Raw genomic sequence first — 21,192 nt, 5'->3', positions numbered from 1 at the left:
GTTTTACGTCAAAGTAAAAGTCCGAAGAAAGTAAGTGCGACATATGCTACGCATGTAAATATTATCACCGGACAACATTTGATTTGAGTTAAAATTAATAGTTCAGTGCATTGCTACAAATAAATAACTCGAAAATATTTTTTAAGAACTATTATGTTCAGTGTTTGTCAAATTTGAAGTGTATTGTATCGTAAGGGAGGGTAACGTAAGGTACATCATACTGTGGAAAAACGTCATGACCTCTTTCAGTTTTCAATCTATACCACTGGCTCATCTGTTGGACATGTCTTATCAGCTAAGAACCAATCGCATTTTGCAGTATTATTCTCCCCTCTTACTCAAACCATTATGTCAACAGTGCTGGTCATTTATCAATCTAAATTTGCTAGGGGATTTCTACAGTCCCTGACCAGTTTTCCAATTTCTAATTCCTAAACCTGTGCCTAGGTTTCAACTAAGAAAAGCTTATTTTAAATCGGTGTAGCCGAAACTGTGGCCCCTTATCACGGCACTAGTCTAGCTGCAGTCTACCAGACCCACACACGGTCGAGAAGGTACTTTCTTGCAAATTTCGATAACATGGCAGCTCTTTTGTTACTCTTTCTGACTTCACTTATGGTGGACAAGGCTTTGCTGACCTCTCAGTTTTCCCTTGAAAAGGTAAGTGGGTAATTTAAGTTTGCTGAGAAGGGATTTTACAAAAGTCATAACATATTTGAAAAACACTGACCTCAGATTTCAGCACTTTACAAGTTTCTGTTAGATTTAAATGCTGCCTATTATGTATCCTATTTTAACTTTAGGATTTTTTGCAGTCACTGACACCTCAAGATATATTTTATTATTCGGACACAGGTTCATTGACTTTGGGTAAGGCTGACTAAAGATGTAGTAAAGTATGTACATAAATCAATAGTTATAATGGGTATGTGCATTTAATGCTAGCTTCTACCATGCTCTCCTTAGTGCCTGAGTTTGAGCTAGTGTGGGTGAATTGCTCTAGGGGCAAAACCCACAACGGGCCACGGCAGTGCTTATTTCAAGCCCAGGGGAAGCTCTTTAAGCTGGGCCAGGACAGGAAAGAGCAGTCCCTGTCCTGTCTGTCCATGCTGGAGACTACCTTTAATTCCACACTTGGTGAAATAAATAGGAGGGAAAATATGTGCTGTGAGCTACTTCACCTACTGAAGCCAGACAACAGTAGAACTCTTATCTCCATGTGCCATGGAAAACTTGTAAGATGTTTTTAATCTTGTGATATATATATTTTCCTGTATATTTATTATTTTGAAGTGTCATTATCCAAATTTCATGCACAGTTTAAGGTTGCTGGTTGACTGGTTGGTCGATTGGCTTGCTGCTGGGCTGGTCAACTAGTCATTAGGTTACGTTCTCTCTCCTTCTCCACAGCAAGGCCTGATCCTCTTCTATTCAGGACAGAGAAAGCTACATATTCGTCCACTGCTCCAAATCCATTCAGACCACTTGAGAAGCAGCGTAGACAGACCCCCAGGTCTACCACACCTGGTGTGGTACCGCCCCTCACCTGTTGGGCCACGCCCGAGACAGTCACATAGTGAGTGACCGCTGTACTCCAGTAGAAAAATGACCAAAAAGACCAATTATATGTGCTTTCTTGATCCAGATCTGTGTGCTGATAATTAAAGACAAAACTCACCAGCCCTAAATAATGGCATTTACAATTATACAAATACAATGATATAAATGTACATGAGATGTTGCTTGCTCTGACGTATTCTGTATACTTTAAATAAAGCATAACAATGTCATGATAAACATTATTGAGTCAGGTTTTTATGATGGAATGTTATTATATGAGCTGTATTCTCTCTTAGGTCATCATAGGTTACGGAGAGCACTTACTGGGGCTCAGCTCACTCATTTAGAGCTGCTGGTGGTGGTTGGCCCTGATGTCTACAAGGTTCACAAACAGGACACCGAGAGATACATCCTCACCAATCTGAACATTGTAAGTGTGTGTTCTAGCACAATCATACACTGCTGTGGTGCTTGTGCATGCATGCTTGACAGCACTTTGACAACAGGTGGATCCAAATGTGGGTGTTTTAGCTTGGACTGTCTCTTTGCCCTCGGCAGGCTTCAGAGCTGTTAAGAGACGTCACCCTGGGAGCGAACATGAGAGTTCACCTCGTCCGCATGATCATTCTTACTGAGCCGGAGGTAAGAAGCACAGCTCCAGTACAGGCTGTCTGCACATAACTGAATAACTGCGTTATAGTGTCCAACTGTGTAGCATGACAACCACAGCAAGAGGTCTTTCATTCACAGCCAGAGATTCACATCTCTGACAACATTACCTCCTCTCTAAGGAGTGTTTGTGAGTGGGGTCATAAGGTCAACCCCCCAACTGATATCAACCCACTGCATGCAGATTTACTACTGTATATTACAAGGTATGAACCCCATAGGATTCTACTGTATAGTTAATTTTAGAAATGAAATTTTGTGACTGTGTATTGTACTTAGTCCCTTCCATCTCATTCTTGTCAAGGTTTGATCTGGTACTGCCCAGTGGAAATAAACTGGTGAGGGGTGTGACCCAGTTGGGCGGAGTCTGTTCTAGCCAATGGAACTGTGTAATTACAGAAGATACAGGTTTTGACCTTGGAATCACCATTGCACATGAGATTGGACACAGGTGAGAAGCTGTGGTGTGTTTTAATTATGCATAGATTCAGACAGAAAATCAATTCAAATCTAACACAAGATATTGGCTCTCATCTATCTATTGAAATTAATTATATTATAACAAAATCTGGATTTAATTAAACTGATCTTAGCTGATCTTAGTCATAACCACATTGATCTGAGCTGAGCTCAAGCCAAATGAACTACTGATGTAATGGAATACCTTTTTTAAATTCTGAGACATCAGAACCTTTTCCAACAATGTGACCTTTTATTCTAGTTTTGGCATAAATCACGATGGCATTGGTAACACCTGCAGCAGTGGTGGGTTTATAATGGCATCCGATGGCGGTTACAACAGTGTGGATCTCACATGGTCCCAGTGCAGCAAAGCCCAGCTCCTTAACTTCTACAGGTAGTCTACCTACACTCACTTACTTGAGTGCTCCATGCATGATATGTGCTCTGTAGCTCCATCCTCACGGCCTTTCAGATGGTTCTACATTTGTGCTCTAACCTAATGTGTTGGGAACATGGACAGAGCAAAACTATAGGACTGCCAGTGGGCTTTGTGGACTGGAATGAGACACACTGCTATCGGTCATACACACATACATTCATAAGAACGAACATAAAACTTTAGCTTGTATATCAAAAATAGTGTGGCTGTGCTACAAAACTGTAAATGAACATCAGTTATGAGTATATCTAGTCTAGAAAACTATTCCAAATATATGACCTACTCTGTAGTGCAGGTAAGGCCGAATGTGTGAAGAATGTTCCGGAGCTGGGAGGCTCGCTGCAGGGGTGGAAGCCAGGCCTGTATTACGGCGTGGATGATCAGTGTCGCATCGCGTTTGGCAGCACAGCCACTGCCTGCTCTTTTGCTAGCAACGACATGGTATCACCACCCTACAGATGGCATGAGTCACGTCTCAATATTAAATGCTGTCTTTCAGGTCTTTTCATTTTTTTTGTTGGTTTATAGCCTTTATGAATGATGTCTCCAGGCAACCTGTCGTGCCCTGTCTTGCCATATCATCCCTGGCGACGGCAGCTCATGCACCCGACTGCTTGTGCCGCTACTGGACGGTACCGAGTGTGGGCCGAACCAGGTATTAGCCAGACGGACGGAGATCTCTTTCAGTCGGGGCGTGTTCTCATTCAGCCTCATAGGCAGAGTGTGTTTTTACAGGCAGATACTTAAGTGGGCGTTTCCTGTACATGTAATCCCTGTCTCGTCACCCAGTGGTGCTTGAAGGGCCAATGTGTGTCTCCATCCAAGCTGAGCTCCTCTATGGTGGTCCATGGCTCCTGGTCAGCCTGGTCCACCTTCTCCCCCTGCTCACGTACCTGTGGAGGCGGGGTCACTTTCCGTAAGAGAGCGTGCAACAACCCCAGGTGTGTGTATAGTTGATTGTAATTGTATGATATGTGAAGTGTATATCTCTCTATTCAGCTTTATTGTCCCTAAGGTAAAAAATGTGATTATTTATTGTATCATTAGCAAGTGCTTCATGAATTATGCAGCCATCATACAGCCTCTGTTACCTTTATCATTCTTTAACCATATGTGTGTTTGTTTGTAGGCCAGCGTTTGGAGGGAGAGAGTGTGTCGGAGAGGACACCGAGGCTGAACTTTGTCATCGACAGGTACGGTTCCACCGGTCATGTTTACATTAGGCCTCTATAGTTCATCTTATCCAAGTGACAACTACATCAGGCAAATGTATTCTGTTACATTGCTGTTCGGGGATTTCCTTCCATAGCAAAAGAATCACTGCTAGAACAGTAAGTGCACTGTTTCAAGTTTAGAGTTGTTTATTTGTTTTTGTATGTTTGTTCGGATTCTTCAATTTGATTTGATGGTCTAGTTAGGAAATCTAGTGCTGATAATCAAATTGTAGTTAATGACTTTGCTTGCTTCTCTCTTACTGTTTAGCAAGAACTCCCTCATTTGAAAACTTGGAATTCTGTAATCTGTATGTGAGCCAAGACCTTTGTTTCAAACTCGTTCAGTCCAGTCAATGTATGCTTGGCAGTTGTTTCTGATGACCCTGTGAACCTTTGACCTTGTCTTAGTCATGCAAGTCCAACCAGCTTGAGTTCATGGCCCAGCAGTGCTCAGATACAGACCACCAATCCCTCTCAGTCTCTCCCTATTCAGCCTCTGTCTACTCCTGGATACCTGCAATTGGTTTCACTTCAGGTCAGGTGGACAATGAAATAAAATATAATTTTAACAAAATAACATTCATTTTGGCTACTGTGCAGAAGAAAAGAATTATCCATCCCCACACCCCTGTTTCTTTGTCTCTTGGTATGTGCCACTCAGGTGATGCTCAGTGTAAGCTGACATGTCGCTCCAGTCAGGAGGACTTCTTGGTGAGCCGCGGGGCCCAGTTTGTTGATGGGACGCGGTGCGAACCCGACAACCCTGTACCTGCCGGCTCAGTGACTGCTTGCCTCAGTGGAAAGTGCCAGGTAAGGTCAGGTAAGGACTCTGTGTGTGATATAGCACATCATCAAAATCCCTGAGGAGCATCCATTAAAGAATCTGAAAATGCTGATTTGACTACCAGTGTAGGAAAAATCCAGATTAATTAAGACTAATTGTGCTTCACTAACTTTTCTATCATCTAAACTTTGTGTGTGTGTAAAATACTTTTTGACTAATACTTTTTAGACTAAACTGAAATGTTCTATAAATGATATTAATATTATTATTATTATTATTATTATTAGTAGTAGTAGTAGTAGTAGTTAGCAGTTTCTTCCCCCATGCCAATGGACTCCTCAGCTCGCAGAGACTGACCTGACACGCCATCAAGTGTTCACACACACACACACACACACACTCACTTACACTCACACCATCTTACTCCGACATCTCCTAAGGTCTGTTGTTCATCCACTCCCTTTACTAAGTTCTGTGTTCAGGTCGGTGTTACCCTATATGTTATTATATCATATCATATTTAATATTTATTGTTGTTTACACTTGTGCTCTACTGTGTTGCACCATGGTCCTGGAAAAATCCTGAAAGAATTTCATTTCACTGTATACTTGTATATAGCTGGAATGAGAGTAAAAAGACTCTTGACTCTTTGCACACTGTAATATTACATTTTCATTTAATATTAGCAATCTTCATATTTTTTAAATTAAGAAGCTGCCAAATACCTGATGCTTTGAAACGCCTTGTGTTGTTTTCTTAGCTGTTTGGTTGTGATGGAGTGTTGAACTCTGGGAAGATGGAGGATGTGTGTGGCGTTTGTGGTGGAAATGGCTCCACCTGCCAACATATCTCTGGGACCTACACAGGTGGAGACACCAAAGGTACTGTGTATTTGTTCTGCACATGCCCAGCTATTGTTTCTTCCTGTGAACACTATATTTTCAACTTTATACTTTAATCCTTTCTGTTGCTCTTTCTTTTTAAGAGTATGTGACTTTCCTCGTACTGCCGGTGAATGCCTCTCGGGTTCGTGTGACTAACTGGAACCCACTTTTCACACATCTGGGTGAGTCTGGGGAGTAGCTGTTAAAACACCAAGGTGTTCTACCACTACGGCCCCTGAATTCAGGTGAAGTTGTTCAAGGATTCCATATTTGTCTTCGTTGCAGCGGTGCTGGTAAATGATGAATATGTGGTGGCTGGAAATGGGGACATGGCACTAAACACCACGCAGCCCTCGCCGCTGGAAGAAAGTCGTGTGATTTACCGCCTCTACCTCACGTCCGAGCTCCTGCCTCACCAAGAGGACCTCACCCTGTCAGGACCAATCACAGACAAGATCCACATACGGGTGAGCGGCCCATCTGCCAGTAGCTATATGCTTAATGCCGAAGCACTAAACATTTGTTTAGTCATTAAGAAGATAGTTTGTTATAGCTCCAGAGACATGATTTACGGCCAAAATACAGTACTGTAAGGATTTTGGTCACTTGTTTTCTTAGGTATATATAAAATATGGGAAGGAGTATGGAGACATCACAAGTCCAAACATTACCTATGAGTATTATGTGCCTGAGAGCATTCCATTGGAAGAAGTCATCAAGGGCCAGTGGGCCAATGTCATATCACCCTGTTCTGTTACCTGTGGCTCAGGTAAAAACAAACAAGCAAACAAACAGGGGAAAGGGAGAGTGCGAGAGTATCACTGAGTGCCATAATGCTCATAATGCTTCCCCTTGACTGTGGATGTGTTTGTTCTGTGGGATCTGTCTGAAGGGGTCCAGTGGGTTAGTCAGGTGTGTGTCGATGTGGGGACACAGGAGCACCTGGAGGAGCAGCTCTGTGGTTCAGCTCCTCCAAGCCCAAGGGTTCCACAGCCCTGCTGGCTGCCTGATTGCCCAGCCAGGTGCCCACGCCTCACGATGCCCATATGTATAAGATATGTTTGTCTCATAAAGTGGCAGTTTTGTTAAAAGCTGAATATTAGAGTAAAACGGTTAAATACTAACTTGTGCATCATTGCTAAAAATGTTTAAAAAATCTCGTTAGATGTAGAAACGAGTTAGTCGTAAGATGCTCTGGATATGAGGGTCTGCCAAAATGACATTTCAGTGAATTCTATTTACCAGTAAAAATAAGCAAAAAACACATTCATGTGTACCTACAATTTACATCCAGGTATGCGTATGCTTCTTTACTTTGCAGCTGGGTGGTCGGTGAGTTTGGTTCCTGCAGCGCCCCCTGTGGTGTGGGGGAGCGGGTGCGCTCTGTGACCTGCATGCAGAAGCAGGGGGCAGAAACGATGCTGCTGCAGGATTTCGATTGCCCTCAAGTGACTAAACCTCCAGTAACAGAGGCCTGCAACACCCAGCTTTGTCCTGCGAGGTAACTGAGTTTTTTAAAAGTGTTCTCTCTATACACATGTCAGTATCTCGGGTTTGGAATTAAAGGACGAATAGGATCTAGCTTCAGGCTTACCAAATAATTTGTGGCTACCTGGAACCAGGAAATAAGTAAAAGTTTTGGATCAGTTTAAAGCATGTTAAACATTGTCTTCAAAACATGAAAAACATCTGTTGTTTATCTGACAATTCAAGCGATGCTAAGTGAATGTTGGGCTTAAACTAACGCTTATGAAGTGGTCACTGTAGTGAGGTGATGTGTATGTGGTGGTGTACACACACATATGAATTTGTGTTTGTGTTGCAGGTGGCGAGTCTCGGAGCCCGAGGAGTGTTCTGCAGTGTGTGGGCCAGGTGAGGCCCGCAGAACAGTATCTTGCATTCGCTTCCACCGTGGAGCCAATACCAAGGTCGACAACGCCCTCTGCCCCCAACCCAGCCCGCCTGAGTATGTGCGCTGTGTGGTGGATGTATGCCCTATAGGCTGGGAGACACACGGAGAGGTATGGTATGGTCCAAACAAACAAAAAAAAAGTATAAAATACTATAAAGGAAAGACATGTGACATGTGTTTCAGGCTCAGAAGAACCATGGCCTGTTACTTCCTCTAATGCCCCGATCTAAAGCGGATTCAGTGTATGTGTGGAGTCCTGTGATTGGCCACTGCACTAAGACTTGTGGGAATGGTATACAAACATATTGAATGCTGTTAATGAATATATCATCATATTACCTAATGCCTTCTGACACACATTGCAAGCATGTATTCTATGGTACTATTCATTCATTACTGGGGGGGGGTGTGTGTTTGTGGGGGGGGGCAGGCACACAGCAGATATGGTTCTCATGTGTGGATCACCAGTCACGTTTGGATGTCCCAGAGTTCCTCTGTGACCGCTTCAGCAAGCCTGAGCCATATACGCAGCGCTGTGCCCAATCACCATGCCCTGTTATGTGCGTGTACCCCAACCAATATAACACTGGTGTTTATAATTTTTTTCTATGTTCAAAATTGTGCACATCTGTAGATGTCTATTAATAGCCAGTGTATAATGCATATTTAGTGACCACATTTTGTGAGGGAAAAATAAAAACACACACAAGCAGAAGGTAATTGTGTGACATCGCTATTCAGCACTCACTTTCACCGTGTTTATCCATGTCCACTAGGTGGCGATATATGCAGGGTGGGTGCAGTGTGTCTTGTGGAGGTGGTGTAGCAAGGAGGGTGCTCTACTGCGCTCAGCAGGCTGCAGAGGGAGAGGGGACCAGGGAGGTGGTGCTAGCCGACTCTGACTGTCTGGCTGCACCGAGGCCTCTGGAGGTGGTGGTGTGTAACACTGACGCCTGTCCTACAAGGTGAACAAATGTGTAACTCGCATAAACTAGTGCACGGTGCATTTAAAAGGAAATGTCTTCTCAAAATGTGAGGTAATTTTTCTACAGTATCATACTTTAGAAGCAAACATTTCACAAAAATAAACCAGGCCAAATTGCACTGTACATTTTGGATATTTCAGTCTGGAGCACAAAGTTTTCCTGCTCCAACATGCGTATAACTTATGTAGTCTTCATCAGCTGAGTCAGGTGTGTTCAACGATGGAAAACACACTGACTGGTTCTATTTTGGTAGTTGAACTGTATGATGAGAACACTTTGTTTTGTGAATACAGCACATTTTTATTTAGTTTTTTTTACCAGTACAGGTGGCAGGTGGGAGATCAATCTCCCTGTTCGGTGTCTTGCGGTCTGGGCGTGGCGACGAGGAGGGTCTGGTGTGTGCGCTTCGATGGCAGGGAGGAGCGAGAGGTTGGGGGGGAGAGTTGCGAGGCAACTAGGAAGCCTCCTCTCAGGGTACCCTGCTTCACTCAGGCCTGCTCCTTCTACTGGGCTGTAGAGGAGTGGAACGAGGTACATCACCACCACACGGAGAATCCAGACTCTCCGCGCAACCCACAGTTCTCAGGTCAAAAGGAGACTTTGGTTTTGCAAAGCAGTTTGCTTGGGCTTGACGACATATCTCAAAATTCCCTTGTCTTATGCTAATTTGACTGTTACGGTCAGTGTTTTTTCTTAAATCTCATCCAGCCTCTTCAGAGTCTTCCAGTATAATATCTCCCCCTCTGTCCTGTAGTGTTCGATGTCATGTGGCTATGGGATCCAGTCTCGAACAGTCTCATGCCTTGGCCCGTCCAGCCTGCTACCTGTCAGCCTTCTCCTATGTGCCCACCTTCCCAAACCCATCACCATCCAGGCTTGCCATCGCTCCGAGTGCTCCTTATCCTCCAGTCCCACCCAGGGGCCGGGCCACCCTCCTACCCAGGCACCGGCACCGGCACCCTGGAGCAAGCAGAAGAGGAGGCTCCTGGATCTGGGAAAGAAGGCCGCATTGGCACCTGCTGAAAGAACTGAGATGAGTGGAAGGATTGGTGGTGTTTTACCCACAGAGCCACATACAGCAACAGTGGTGGAAAGCACCACGGCGCCACCAACACAGCCCTCCTTGAGCAGTTGGGTTGCAGTATAATGGCATGAATGACATGATAAAATTTGCATTGGAAAGTGTAGGATTCAATCTAGTTTAATGTAGCAGAAGTCCATGTCATGGATACATATATAATATCCTATAGATGTCATTATGAGTGTTCTTAGACTATCATTATGGATACCCATGCTGTTGAAAAAGAGTGGATGGAGAAATGGATTGGTAGGTGAAGAATATATGGGAGAAGAGGTCAGATCTTTGTGATGAGTAAGATAGCGACTGTTGTCATTTTGCTCCAGGTTTGTGTGGGGAACTCTTCCTCAAGGATGTGGGAACCATTGACCTACGGAACGTCACGGAGAGAAGATGTTTCATTGCTATTGGACGTCCTCTTGATGAGGTCATCCAAATCAAAATCAAGTCAAGCTCTCTTAACTGCAGGCACAGTGAGTGTCCAGATGACAATAATTTCCAAATGTACAGGACTGGGGATTAACAATTTAAGTAATATCTGTATGTTTGTGTGTGTGTGTTTAGAGGAGAGTCTTGCCCTTTATGAAAGGCTATCTTTGAGGCGATTTTGTGAAAAAGTGGCAGGAAAGTTGGTGACATCTCGCTCTAACGTCCTATTGGTGCGGCAAAGCCGCCTCACGCCTGGCAGCGGAGTGGTGCTGTCCTATCAGAGCACAAAGAATCCGAAAGAAAGCCATCGCGAAGGTCAGTCCAATAATTTGTTTTTCACAAAACTCTGAGCTGAGCTAAGACCGAGTTGAGCCGAGGAACCCTGTACTGCCCCCGTCCTCCAGATTGTGACGTTCAGCTGTTCTCTCCATCGGGTCTGATTGAGAACTCGGTCAGGAGTTCGGCATCCTCGTCCAATTCCAGTACTCAGTCTTGTCGAGTGTTCATTGATGCTCCGCCTGCCCTGAGAATACAGATCAGAGCCCTGTCTGTGCTCAATACAACCTCTCCAGACTCCACATACGTGCTGGTGAGAGATTCTATGGCCCTTCTTCAGTCTTAATATGCATAATTCATTCCCATGTGTTTTGTACTTCTTGGATATGTAGTTCTTAACTATTTAGATTGAAGTGCTTTAAATGGAGTGGAGGTAAACATGTATTTACTGGGAAGCAGGAAGCCACTAGCAAGACACAAGGAGGAGGACATTACTGATGTTTATGAAGAATTGGTGTTGGCCATGCCTGTTTTTCCCCTTTTCCAGATTCGGGATGTGGATGCTGTGAAAACCAAAGTCTTCAGAGGGACACAGCTCTTCTTGTGGATGTCCACAGGGAGTAGGGCAGAAGTAGAATTCCAGGGCGAATACAAGCACATGAAAGGATCATTCAGGGCGGAATATTTCTATGTTAAGCCTGGGGAACCTAAATTAATTTAGCCTCAGCCGTTTAAAGGAATAGACTGCTTCACTAAAATGCTAGCAATAAGCGAGTGCATGCCAAGATGAGCATAAATACATAAACAAAATCTTATTCTCATTATCCCATAATGCTCATAATCCAAATTACCCCTGATAATTCGTTATTAGCAAAGATGGGTGAAATTCCTTACAATTATTATTTTTTGTATTTACATGAAATCTGAACTTATTTTCCTTTCGCATCTTGTAAATACAAGTTTGTAGATCCCACAGCTGATATGTACTGTAACCACAAGTATATTTATCTGAAATACAAACAATAGATATACTCACAGTAATGCGTTTGTGATATGAAAATCACCCTATAGCAAACCTTCAGACAGAAACCAGGAAACAGCAACATCATGTAAGCAGAACTAATATCAACAGGGAACATCATGAATAACTTTGCAACGTTAATAAAGGAGATCAGAGTGCCATAGACTCTAGAAATTCACACTGAAAATGGTATGTAAACTGAAAGTCAAGTCATAGCAACTTCTCAACAGAAATGAGGGCGAGCTATCTGTTCTTGTTCATTCACGTAGGGCATAACGACACACTGCAGCTACAGCAAATGGCTCCCCCATCAGGTGAGGTCCCATCCTCAAGCCTGATGACCTTTTCTTCAGGTCCTATCGGGCTGCTCCTCAGGTCCTGTTGGGCTGGGCTTGAGCGTCTGCTCCACAAGAGACTTCAGATCGAGCAGCGCCTCCTTCAGGAATCGCGATAGCCGAGCGGCGTTGGTTTCTTCGCAGCTATTGAAGGCCGTCACGGCGAAATTGATGTGGTCGCCCATTGGGTTGTAGCAGATCCCATAGCCGTCTGGCACCATGGGCCCGATACACATCACGCAATCCGTCTTTGATCCCACCTGGAAAAAGGCATGATTGCACTACTCTGACTTCCTTGTCATGTGTTCAACATTTTTAGGATCAGACATTAATTATAAGGAATACTACAGTCAAACAGCTAATGGGACTAACACTGAATAAAAGAGATGAGGAAGCACTTGCTTGGCTAGTGAAGAGGTTGAAGTGCATGGCCACAGCGTAGGACGTATCCATGAAGATCTCAGGGAGAGAAGTCAGATCTTCAATAGCCTGCATCCTTAGGCCCAGCAGATGCCTGTCTACAGTCTGCCCATGGATGGCCTGGGGAGTGGATGGATCGCATTAACAGGAAAAGAGGGCTGTAATTTCCCCTGCACCTTTCCATAATTCCTGGTCTGTCTGCAGCAGGAACACATTGTATTCATGAAGATACTGTGTCTATCATAAGACTCCCACCATGTGTGTGTAAGCTCGATGGGCTTTGATGGCCTCCTGCAATAGAGCCAGCTTCTCTGTATCCTGCCAACAAATGAGTTATGTATAAATGACACATTGGAAACTATGTGCAGATCCTAAAACAATCTAATGCAAATGATTATGCAACCTATGCTAGAAGTACTGTAGCATAATTTGTCTCAGTATGGGAAACGCTTTTAATATCATGAACATAACAGTAGTATCTACTAAGACTATGCACATTTCAGCCATTACTCTCATGTCTAAATTGTACAGAACTCTGTCTGACCTGTTTGGACACGTCATCCATGGCCTGTACAAATCGGTGCGACTCGGTAGAAGTTGAGCGTATGGCCTCCGTCCTGCCCAGTTTAAACATACGCAGGGAGGCACTCTCATAGGTTGGACAGCACGTCTGGTACATCCTGCGTGGAAGAAAAACACGACGGGAAGGAGCCAACACAAGCTAGCTTGCCACTTTCAGAAAGGTCGCTAGTTGTGGAGTTTCTTAAAGCAACACTTGACCCAAAAGGATAACTTTGTTAATTATAAATAGAAGTTACTAGTAAGCAATTACAATTAACTAAACGAGGTCATGATAATTGGTTCCTAGCACGTACAACTGTAAATATGTAAAACCCAAAACCTGCTTTATCACCCATGCAAGACCAGGCTCATCTATTACTACACGTTGCCAGTTTTCATAACCTATTTAGTCAACATATCAAGTTGCATGAGAACTGCTAATATTTTTAAACATCAACCTGAGTTCTGACACACCTGTAGTAGGCCAACTGCAGGGCCATTTGTATGAAGGCATCTGGACTTGTTTTAATGGACTTGAGATATTTCTTCCCATAGTGATAGAAGTTAAACACTTGAACGTCGAGGTCAGGTACCATTCTGCCGAACAGAAGGACTCTGATTACAACACACGAATCATCCAGTGGGTTGACAGCTCCAGCATGGCAGAGTACAAGATTCAGCTCTGCCTTACATGGACCCACTAGTGTCGCTACTTTGTAGATATTCACCCGAAACCCAACAGGGACTAGACTTCTCACATGTTCATGTTTTGCTTGGCTTTCTCAATGTCCTTCTTGACTTCAGGTGTTATGTTGAAGCGCAGTTTCTGCGGCAAGGGAAGGGGAACCATGGGAGCTCGCCGAAACTCCGTTTTCTTCCTTTTGCAAACAGGTTGAGCACATTCCATTTAGCAAGAACATTTAGCATACACATTTCACCTAGAACATATGGCCTTCTCTCCCTTAGCTTGCTTGAAACTGCCATAGCCCTCTGGTCTAGCTGGGGATGGGAGCTAATGTATGTAGTAAACATACATCTGGCACATTTTTGTGAGCGAGTTGTTTTTCAGTCATCTCTGTGTCGCAGGAGGAAATTATGTCCTGCAAACCGCAATGATTACTGACAAAGGCAACACGTGAGCTTTTCTGGTTGGTGTTCGCAGATGGACATGTCTGGAAAGCATATACCGTGCCTATTACAACGAACATTACGAATGACACTCCCTTACATATACTCCACCACATGGTCCACTAGGAACACAATGGGAGGTCCCTCAGCCGGCGCGTGTTCATAGGTCAGTCCACAAGATCCATCCTCCCCCACTATAAACTGTGGAGCAGTGGAGAGAGACGGCCAACAACATAATGTGGAGCTGTTTTCAGATCAGCAAGACGCATCAGATAAACGGCATAAATTACTCATGACGCAGCACGGTGTCCAAGCGCATGTACAGCGCGATGAACATGCCCGTTGGTGGGCTCTACTACTGACCTGGAGTGTTTTATCAAACCAACGGTTTCCACTGTTCCAACGGCTCCCTCCACCGTGCAACATCTGGGCAGCCACCTTGCTGTAATAGAGGTCATCGGACACCCGTGGCATTGGGGCATCCAGACATACCAGGAAGATGCTCTTCTGGATGGTCCGCACCGAGTCCTTATTTGTCTTGTCTAAGACACACGCGCACAGGTTAACGTCAACATCTTCATCAACCAGTCTCACCTGTCAAGCCACAGCCAGCAACTCAAGCTAAGTGGAGCTGCTCACCCTTGATAAGGTTGTTGTAGGCTTTGCCCCAGGTGTTGCGGTGGTTGGAGGTGAGGATGCCAATGGGCTCCTTGTTCGTCTGCAGGGACGAGTTCCAGATCTTCTCCAGCTGCACGTAGATCTGATCCACTGTAAGTGGCATGCCATTGCTGCTGTAGACATCCAGAACAAAAAACTTGGAGAGAGTTAGAGAGAGAGAGAGAGAGAGTGAGAAGAGGTTGTAAATGACAAACAATTGGACAATAGATATGTGCTATAATTAATACTATAATGGAGGCTTACAATCATTTTTAATGCAATTAATTATTCATTTTGGTCCCATATTCAAAAATAAATAAATAAAACTGTGGCAAACGGTTGTGGCAGAAGACAATATGATGAATAAAACATTTCACCTTGACTGCACCATGTTCTGCTTGGCATTCTCTCTGTGCTAAGTTATAGAAGGGTTGAGATGCTCATGTATCTTACCTGAAAGTTGTGAACCACAGTGATGTGTGTTGAAGGTGACTTCCCAGTTGCATAGTTCACCACAATGTCTTTCTTGGGGCCCGGTATGCGGCACGATGACAGCACCTGGTAATACTGGTTCATACACAACGGCTTTCCTCCAAGGTACTCAACGGGCAACGTCTCACTACAAAAAGGGTTGTACATATGACTTAACTGTACAGTAATCGTATAAAACCACCTGATGTTATTAACCCGAACAACAGATTAGGACCCACTTGTCAACCATTTTTTTGAAGTCCAAAACTCCAGCAATCAGTTTGGCAGCAAACCTGCACAGATGGAGCATACTGTTAAGTATACGTGACTTCCCAGCATTCTATTAGTAGCTGTTGTCTAAAATCGTAACAGAATAATTTGCTAATATCCAAACTGTGGAATTGTAGTCAACTGCAAAGCATACTAATAACCAACAAAGTGGTAAAATTCATCATCAAAGGACCTATAAAGCTAAATATTTGGCCTCCTTACTTGCTGCAATGCATTTCCTGTGTGTAAACATAGGCCAAGGGAGAAGGCACATGGGGAAAGAATAGATTTGGGGTCAAGTCTAAAAGGGAAACATAGCTGAAGTAAAAGTTTATGGTACTTGTCCATACACTACGGATGGTAGAGAACATGTTAAATCTACTATGGCCAGGGAAATGTTCTTAAAATAGCAGTGTGAACAGAAGTCTGTATAAAGGTCAGTATGCAACTTAAAACCCCAAATATCAATATCAACATCAACATACATACCATACATTTCCTCTCCAATAGTATAGTAGAGCTTATGAGCTTGTTTGTTTTTCAAGAAGCAGTAAATTAAAAAAAGTTGTATTGCCTTAATGGTGTGTCAAATATTATACACCTGAATTTATTTCTCTTCTGTTCACCACTGAGTGTACCTCATCTGTCCCTGCCGGTCTTGGAAATGCATTTGAGGTAATACCACCCCAGGGCTGGTGTACACGGGAATGGGCATACGGGAATCCAGGTAGGCTGACTGCATCCACCAGTCAGAGAGCTGTATCAAAACAACATTTAAGCATGGCAATTAGATGAAAGACAAAAGATATGGCTTGCACGTTTGGGCACCCACACATTTACACACCCAGTTCTCGGTTTTGCGGGCTCTTCGTTCCAGACCTTTCTGTAGTCTTTCGCCTACTCCACCAGACTGAAGAAACTCCGCTATGAGCGTGCGCGTGTGGGCCAACTCCTCCCTGGTTATGAGTGGCTCGAGTGCAGCCAAGTAGCGCTCGCATGTCTGTTTAAGCGGCGGAACCGGGATCTTGGGCAAGCCCTCCTGATGAGTCGTCGACCTCTCCAAGATGTAGACCAGTGCCACAGGCCTCAACAGGCGAGGGGGAATTGCCATACCCGTACATGACTGTGAACATAAAAGCAACTTCTGATGCCAATATGTTTGCGTAAACAATATCTTAGGGCCTATATCACTCACACACACACACCACTTTATGTACACCTAATGAATATACATTAATGCAAATATATAATCAATACCTAATGTAGACATGGTCAGGATAACCTGCTGAAGTTCAAACCGAGCTTCGGAATGGGGAAGAAAGGTGATTTAGGTGACCTTGAACGTGGAGTGGTTGTGGGTGCTAGACAGGCTTGTCTGAGTATTTCAGAAACTGGGATTAACTGGGATCTGCTGGGATTTTCATGCACAACCATCTAGGGTTTACAGCGAATGGTCCGAAAAAGAGAAAATATCCAGTGAGCGGCGGAATACACACACACACACACACACACACACACATTATATATATATAAAATTTATTTCATTGCTGCTGTAGCAACATCTGACAATGCAGATATGCCATTAATGCAATGTGCATTAGCATTACAATGCCTTGCCACTGGAAATGACAAATCCTTAATTCTGACGGTCCGAAGGTGTTCAACGAACTTAAATCAGCAAGTCTTCTCATGGTTTCTCCGATGTACAGCTGATTACGTCTCTTGCAAGCAATAAAGTAGATCACTGCTACAATAATGCATGAGGAAAACTGAGTGACAACTGATCCTTTTGTGCCAGTTATTTTAGTGGCTGTGTTAAAAAATGTGCATGTAGCATATGTAGAGTGATTGCAGGCTATAGTACCACAGTTATTATCTGAATGGTTATTTATCTCTTGTCTTTTATGTTTTTGTCTCATCTGTAGGAGATTAATGGAGGATCTTTACAAAAAGGTATGTGGTCTCTGCATCATCCTGGGGTATATATATACTTAAGTGTTATACTTAAGCATAATATTAGCCACTGTTTTATTTGTAGAATGATATATTGGCACCAAAGGAATTCTTGGTGGCTAATACTATACCACTTTCCTTCTGTGACTGCAGTGTAATGTAGTGAAAGATGTAGAGCTATTCATTCACAATTGCAATGACACACACAAGGTTTCCAGAGAAACAGGACTTTTTCATCAGAGGACCTACATCAACTGTGCAAGCAAAGTCCTTATGTCTGTCTGTCTCAACACACACAAACACTACTGTGCTTTTGCAGTCTGCTAGATGTCAAAACAGGACCCATTTCAAGGGCAAAAGACCATATCCCTACCAACCTACTATGACACTACTTGAGAGCACTAACCTTAACAATACATATTTTGTAGAACCGCATACCTTAACGTCTTGAGCTTAGTTTGGAAAGGTCACTCCAACAGCGCGACATCGTGCGTAGTTAGAGCAAAGTTTGCAGACCTCACATAGCATATTGTAAGCATAGAGGAAATTACTTGATTTTACATGTGGCTGCATTACTAGGCAACAAGGGAAAAGGGGGATTTTAAATTAAGAGACACGACACACAGAATCACGAGCAGTGTATTCGTCACTAAAGAGATATACATATTTTTAAAAGCATTTGATTACACAGTTATGCTATATCAACATATACCTATCCGAGACCCGTCTGTGCCAGCGAGTGCGCTCTGTCCTCCGGTCAGGATACGAGTCATTTGGTTATTGCATTCCCCCCCCGAATGTTAGACATAAACACTCACCGACGCTCTGACCAGGACGCTCAGCATGATTCACTCCCGACGGGTCTGCCGAAAGCGCCGAAAGCGCCCCCGTGACATTCTGCGCTCCAAGGACAAAAGTCGCGGCACACTTGCGAACATCTCCGCCCTCCTTCGGACAAGACCATCCACTACAGCTGAGCGAATGATCTCCCAGAGGATTTATATTTGCATGTAAATATTTTATTTGTCTTTAAACACATACGCATACACAAAACCAAAAAAAGTAAATAGTTTGTTTATGCTCATACTCCAAAACAAATGAAAGAATACAACCGATACTGCAGCCTCCTGTTCATAACGGCAGCCTGGTGAAATAATAAACACTTAACTACATGCAGTACCAGTATAAAAGCCCACAAAAATATTGCCGAACACACTCAAATACGGATAAACCGGTAGGCATACATGCTGCGTGATAGAGATGCAGCCATATGTCCTTCAACACATTGCTCGAGGAGCCCAACAGCGCCATCTAGTTGCACATTGGCGTCTTTTCGACTCGAAGAAGTCGTCTCACTACAACGTCATTAGCATTCGTCCGATGTCATAACGACGCGACTGTCAACAACGTTGTACAGGTTCTACCACATGGCTGACTTTTGTCTGTAATAAATTAGGTTGTCAACCTTATTTCAAATCTAATCCAAACATATTTGTTTACTCTTGCTGCTCCGGTGTAATTAGCTTTGTTTTTGTGTTGCCAGTGTGTTCATGAATAAGGCACTATAAACTTTTGGGTGTGTTCGGATTCGATAGGACTTGGCTGTCTGGAATGGCTCTTTTCATGATAAATCGGTATGTGCTCCTCAAAATCGACCTCTAATTTAATATCGCAGACTTCTTAAGTCATAGCTTCTTTGGCTCTGAACAACGTTGTCCTTAAAATAAATTGATACCAACAGTAACGGATACTCTTGTATGCGATCTTTTTAATTGTCGACCCGTGATATGACATTTTCTTAATTTGCCAAGATTCTTTACGGTGGCTCGAAGTCCCATTTCTCTAAACTCCTCACGTTACACAACGTCATGATTTCACTGCTGTAACACGCCCATCTCATATCGAGGAAGTCCTGTTAATTGACGTCATGAGTAACTCGGTGTGTCGGAAGAAGTGAAAAAACAAAAAAGCTTAAGGAAAGGGGTCCAGAGTGACCTGATCCAAGGTGGCCCTGCTGTTCCCAGGAACACACTTGTCTGTTTTTCTGTTGTTTTCAGATATCTGGGTGAGGAGGAGGAAAGTACATCAAGCAGTGTGTCAAGATCCCAAGCCCTGCTGGCCAAGCTCCAGAAACGAGCCAAATCCAAAGAGCAGAAGAGTTTGCCAGTCGAAGTCGCTGCCAAGGACACCAGTGCAGGACGGAGGGACCTAGTAAGGAGCAAAAGGAAACTTCAATGTCAAGAAAAAGAAAAAAAACTACACAAGAAGAGCAGGAAAGAAGGCATCAAGTGTCTGGATGATGTCGAAGACACGACTGTCCCTACGGAACTCTCAGGGTCGCCTACAAATGACCAGGCAACAAAGAAAACAAAGAAAAAAGACAAAAAGAAAACTGTTACAAATGAAGAGGAACAATATATAGGTGTGTGTGTGTCTGTCTGTGTGTACATGCATGCATGCACCTGTCAGACGTGTTAACCAAATTTCATTTTACTGGGCTTCAGGTAATGATCCATCTGAAGAGTCGCTTGAAGCTGTGGAGAAGACAGAGGGCAACAGTGGGGTGAAACAAGGCAAAACCGCAGATGCTCAGCCTGACCAGTCAAACAGGGTGTCTGGGCAGGGTTCGTCTGACAGCAGCTTCCACATCCTGGGTGGATTTGAGATGAAGAAAGCAGAGAAGGTTTTCATGATCTATATTCATAATTAAGATTATCGCAGCCGACACATCTGTTGTGGGTGCAGGTCTAAGTTTGTTTGTTGTTATATAGTGGTATAAAACTAATTGTCTCTCCTGCGCTGAAGTTCCAGAGATTTCTGCCTAAGTGGCTGGCTGAGCCGGATGTGATTCAGAGAGACATTAATAGTAACCTGGTCCCTCTCAGTGAAATGACATGCATCTGCCCCCTGCTGAGAAAGCAGCTGGAGAACAAAGGAATCCAGAACTTGTTCCCAGGTTAGAGGAGATATAGACAGGCTGATTTAATGTTAAATGCACAATAAAGATGTGCTGTAACTTTCTGTTATGACAGCTTTTTGCAGTGTATTTGTTTAGAATGTTGTTTCCTGTTCAGTTCATATCACCTCATTGTTTTTACCCCATGTAGTTCAAGCTGAGGTGATCCCCGCCATCTTGCAGAGCGTGAATTCAGGGCTGTTCATTGGACCAGGTGGCTACAGGCCCCGGGATATCTGCGTATCAGCTCCTACAGGAAGTGGAAAGACGCTGGCCTTCGTTATACCTGTCATACAGGTGAGATGCTCAAGACTCAATATCAGCAGGATATCAATAGTAACAGCTAGTGGTGCTTATTTAGCGTTGTGCAAATTAGTCTATGCTTTTTGGCCCATAATTGGCCCTGTGGTAGTTAATCATTACCAATGAGTCTCTGTTTGGGTGTTTAATACAGGCGCTGTTGGAGCGAGTGGTGTGTGAAGTTCGCGCGCTGGTGGTGCTGCCCACCAAAGAGCTCGCTCAGCAGGTTCCTGCCGCTGTCCACACAGCTCCTTCCGCATCTGCTCTCTGAGCCCCTCTGCTGGGCATCCTCTGCCGTTTTTCGTGGATTGTCAGTATGGTTCTCCTCCACAGGTGTATAGAGTTTTCTGCTCCTACGCTGAAAGAACCAGCTTGAAGGTGGTCATGGCTGCGGGGCAGAAATCGTTCTCGGCAGAGCAGGCAAGC

The 21,192-nt window shown here is 43.9% G+C and overlaps 3 protein-coding genes across 7 annotated transcripts in view; 2 read left to right on the top strand and 1 right to left on the bottom strand.

The window, feature by feature from the left end:
- Positions 1–86: 86 nt before the first annotated feature.
- On the top strand, positions 87–11,731 carry adamts13 (ADAM metallopeptidase with thrombospondin type 1 motif, 13). Its single transcript, XM_027011310.2, has 29 exons — positions 87–660; positions 1,411–1,576; positions 1,857–1,990; positions 2,119–2,202; positions 2,311–2,435; positions 2,534–2,680; positions 2,951–3,085; positions 3,421–3,571; positions 3,681–3,785; positions 3,920–4,071; positions 4,260–4,323; positions 4,753–4,879; positions 5,006–5,154; positions 5,890–6,010; positions 6,115–6,195; positions 6,299–6,480; positions 6,632–6,782; positions 6,906–7,035; positions 7,335–7,514; positions 7,839–8,034; positions 8,109–8,217; positions 8,356–8,485; positions 8,702–8,890; positions 9,238–9,442; positions 9,666–10,041; positions 10,316–10,462; positions 10,554–10,733; positions 10,823–11,007; positions 11,242–11,731. Exons 1-29 carry the CDS (start codon positions 580–582, stop codon positions 11,413–11,415), a joined length of 4,356 nt encoding a protein of 1,451 aa, XP_026867111.2. The 5' UTR covers positions 87–579; the 3' UTR covers positions 11,416–11,731.
- zgc:154046 (uncharacterized protein LOC562075 homolog) lies at positions 11,679–18,795 on the bottom strand. 3 transcript variants are annotated; one of them, XM_027011312.2, is made up of 14 exons: positions 18,329–18,795; positions 16,402–16,680; positions 16,196–16,314; positions 15,527–15,580; positions 15,270–15,435; positions 14,799–14,973; positions 14,523–14,701; positions 14,260–14,360; positions 13,790–13,909; positions 13,506–13,628; positions 13,015–13,150; positions 12,726–12,788; positions 12,453–12,590; positions 11,679–12,310 (listed from the first exon to the last, which is right to left on the bottom strand). In XM_027011312.2, the coding sequence occupies exons 1-14, from the start codon at positions 18,353–18,355 to the stop codon at positions 12,065–12,067; spliced, it is 1,926 nt and encodes a 641-aa protein (XP_026867113.2). In that variant the 5' UTR covers positions 18,356–18,795; the 3' UTR covers positions 11,679–12,064. The 3 variants fall into 3 exon arrangements, with proteins under 3 accessions (XP_026867113.2, XP_026867114.2, XP_026867115.2); XM_027011313.2 differs by lacking the exon at positions 18,329–18,795 and adding an exon at positions 18,223–18,288; XM_027011314.2 differs by lacking the exons at positions 16,196–16,314; positions 16,402–16,680; positions 18,329–18,795 and adding an exon at positions 16,159–16,190.
- An 83-nt stretch (positions 18,796–18,878) lies between these two features.
- The window catches only part of ddx51 (DEAD (Asp-Glu-Ala-Asp) box polypeptide 51), a 13,241-nt gene continuing 10,927 nt past the window's right edge, over positions 18,879–21,192 (top strand). The window contains exons 1-8 of one of the 3 annotated variants that reach the window (XM_027011345.2): positions 18,879–18,966; positions 19,054–19,144; positions 19,568–19,932; positions 20,015–20,193; positions 20,316–20,466; positions 20,618–20,763; positions 20,921–20,992; positions 21,100–21,192. The exon at positions 21,100–21,192 is cut by the window's right edge and continues 14 nt beyond it. In XM_027011345.2, coding sequence (XP_026867146.2) covers positions 19,122–19,144; positions 19,568–19,932; positions 20,015–20,193; positions 20,316–20,466; positions 20,618–20,763; positions 20,921–20,992; positions 21,100–21,192 — 1,029 coding nt within the window. In that variant the 5' untranslated portion in view covers positions 18,879–18,966; positions 19,054–19,121. Of the gene's footprint in view, positions 19,145–19,567; positions 19,933–20,014; positions 20,194–20,315; positions 20,467–20,617; positions 20,764–20,920; positions 20,993–21,099 lie in introns of all 3 variants that reach the window. The other 2 variants (XM_027011346.2, XM_035536531.1) reach the window with 2 other exon arrangements.

This window comes from Electrophorus electricus, chromosome 18 (genome assembly GCF_013358815.1).
Source record: "Electrophorus electricus isolate fEleEle1 chromosome 18, fEleEle1.pri, whole genome shotgun sequence".
In the NCBI taxonomy this organism is placed as follows: domain Eukaryota; kingdom Metazoa; phylum Chordata; class Actinopteri; order Gymnotiformes; family Gymnotidae; genus Electrophorus; species Electrophorus electricus.
This window is presented reverse-complemented; position numbering and strand designations above follow the sequence as displayed.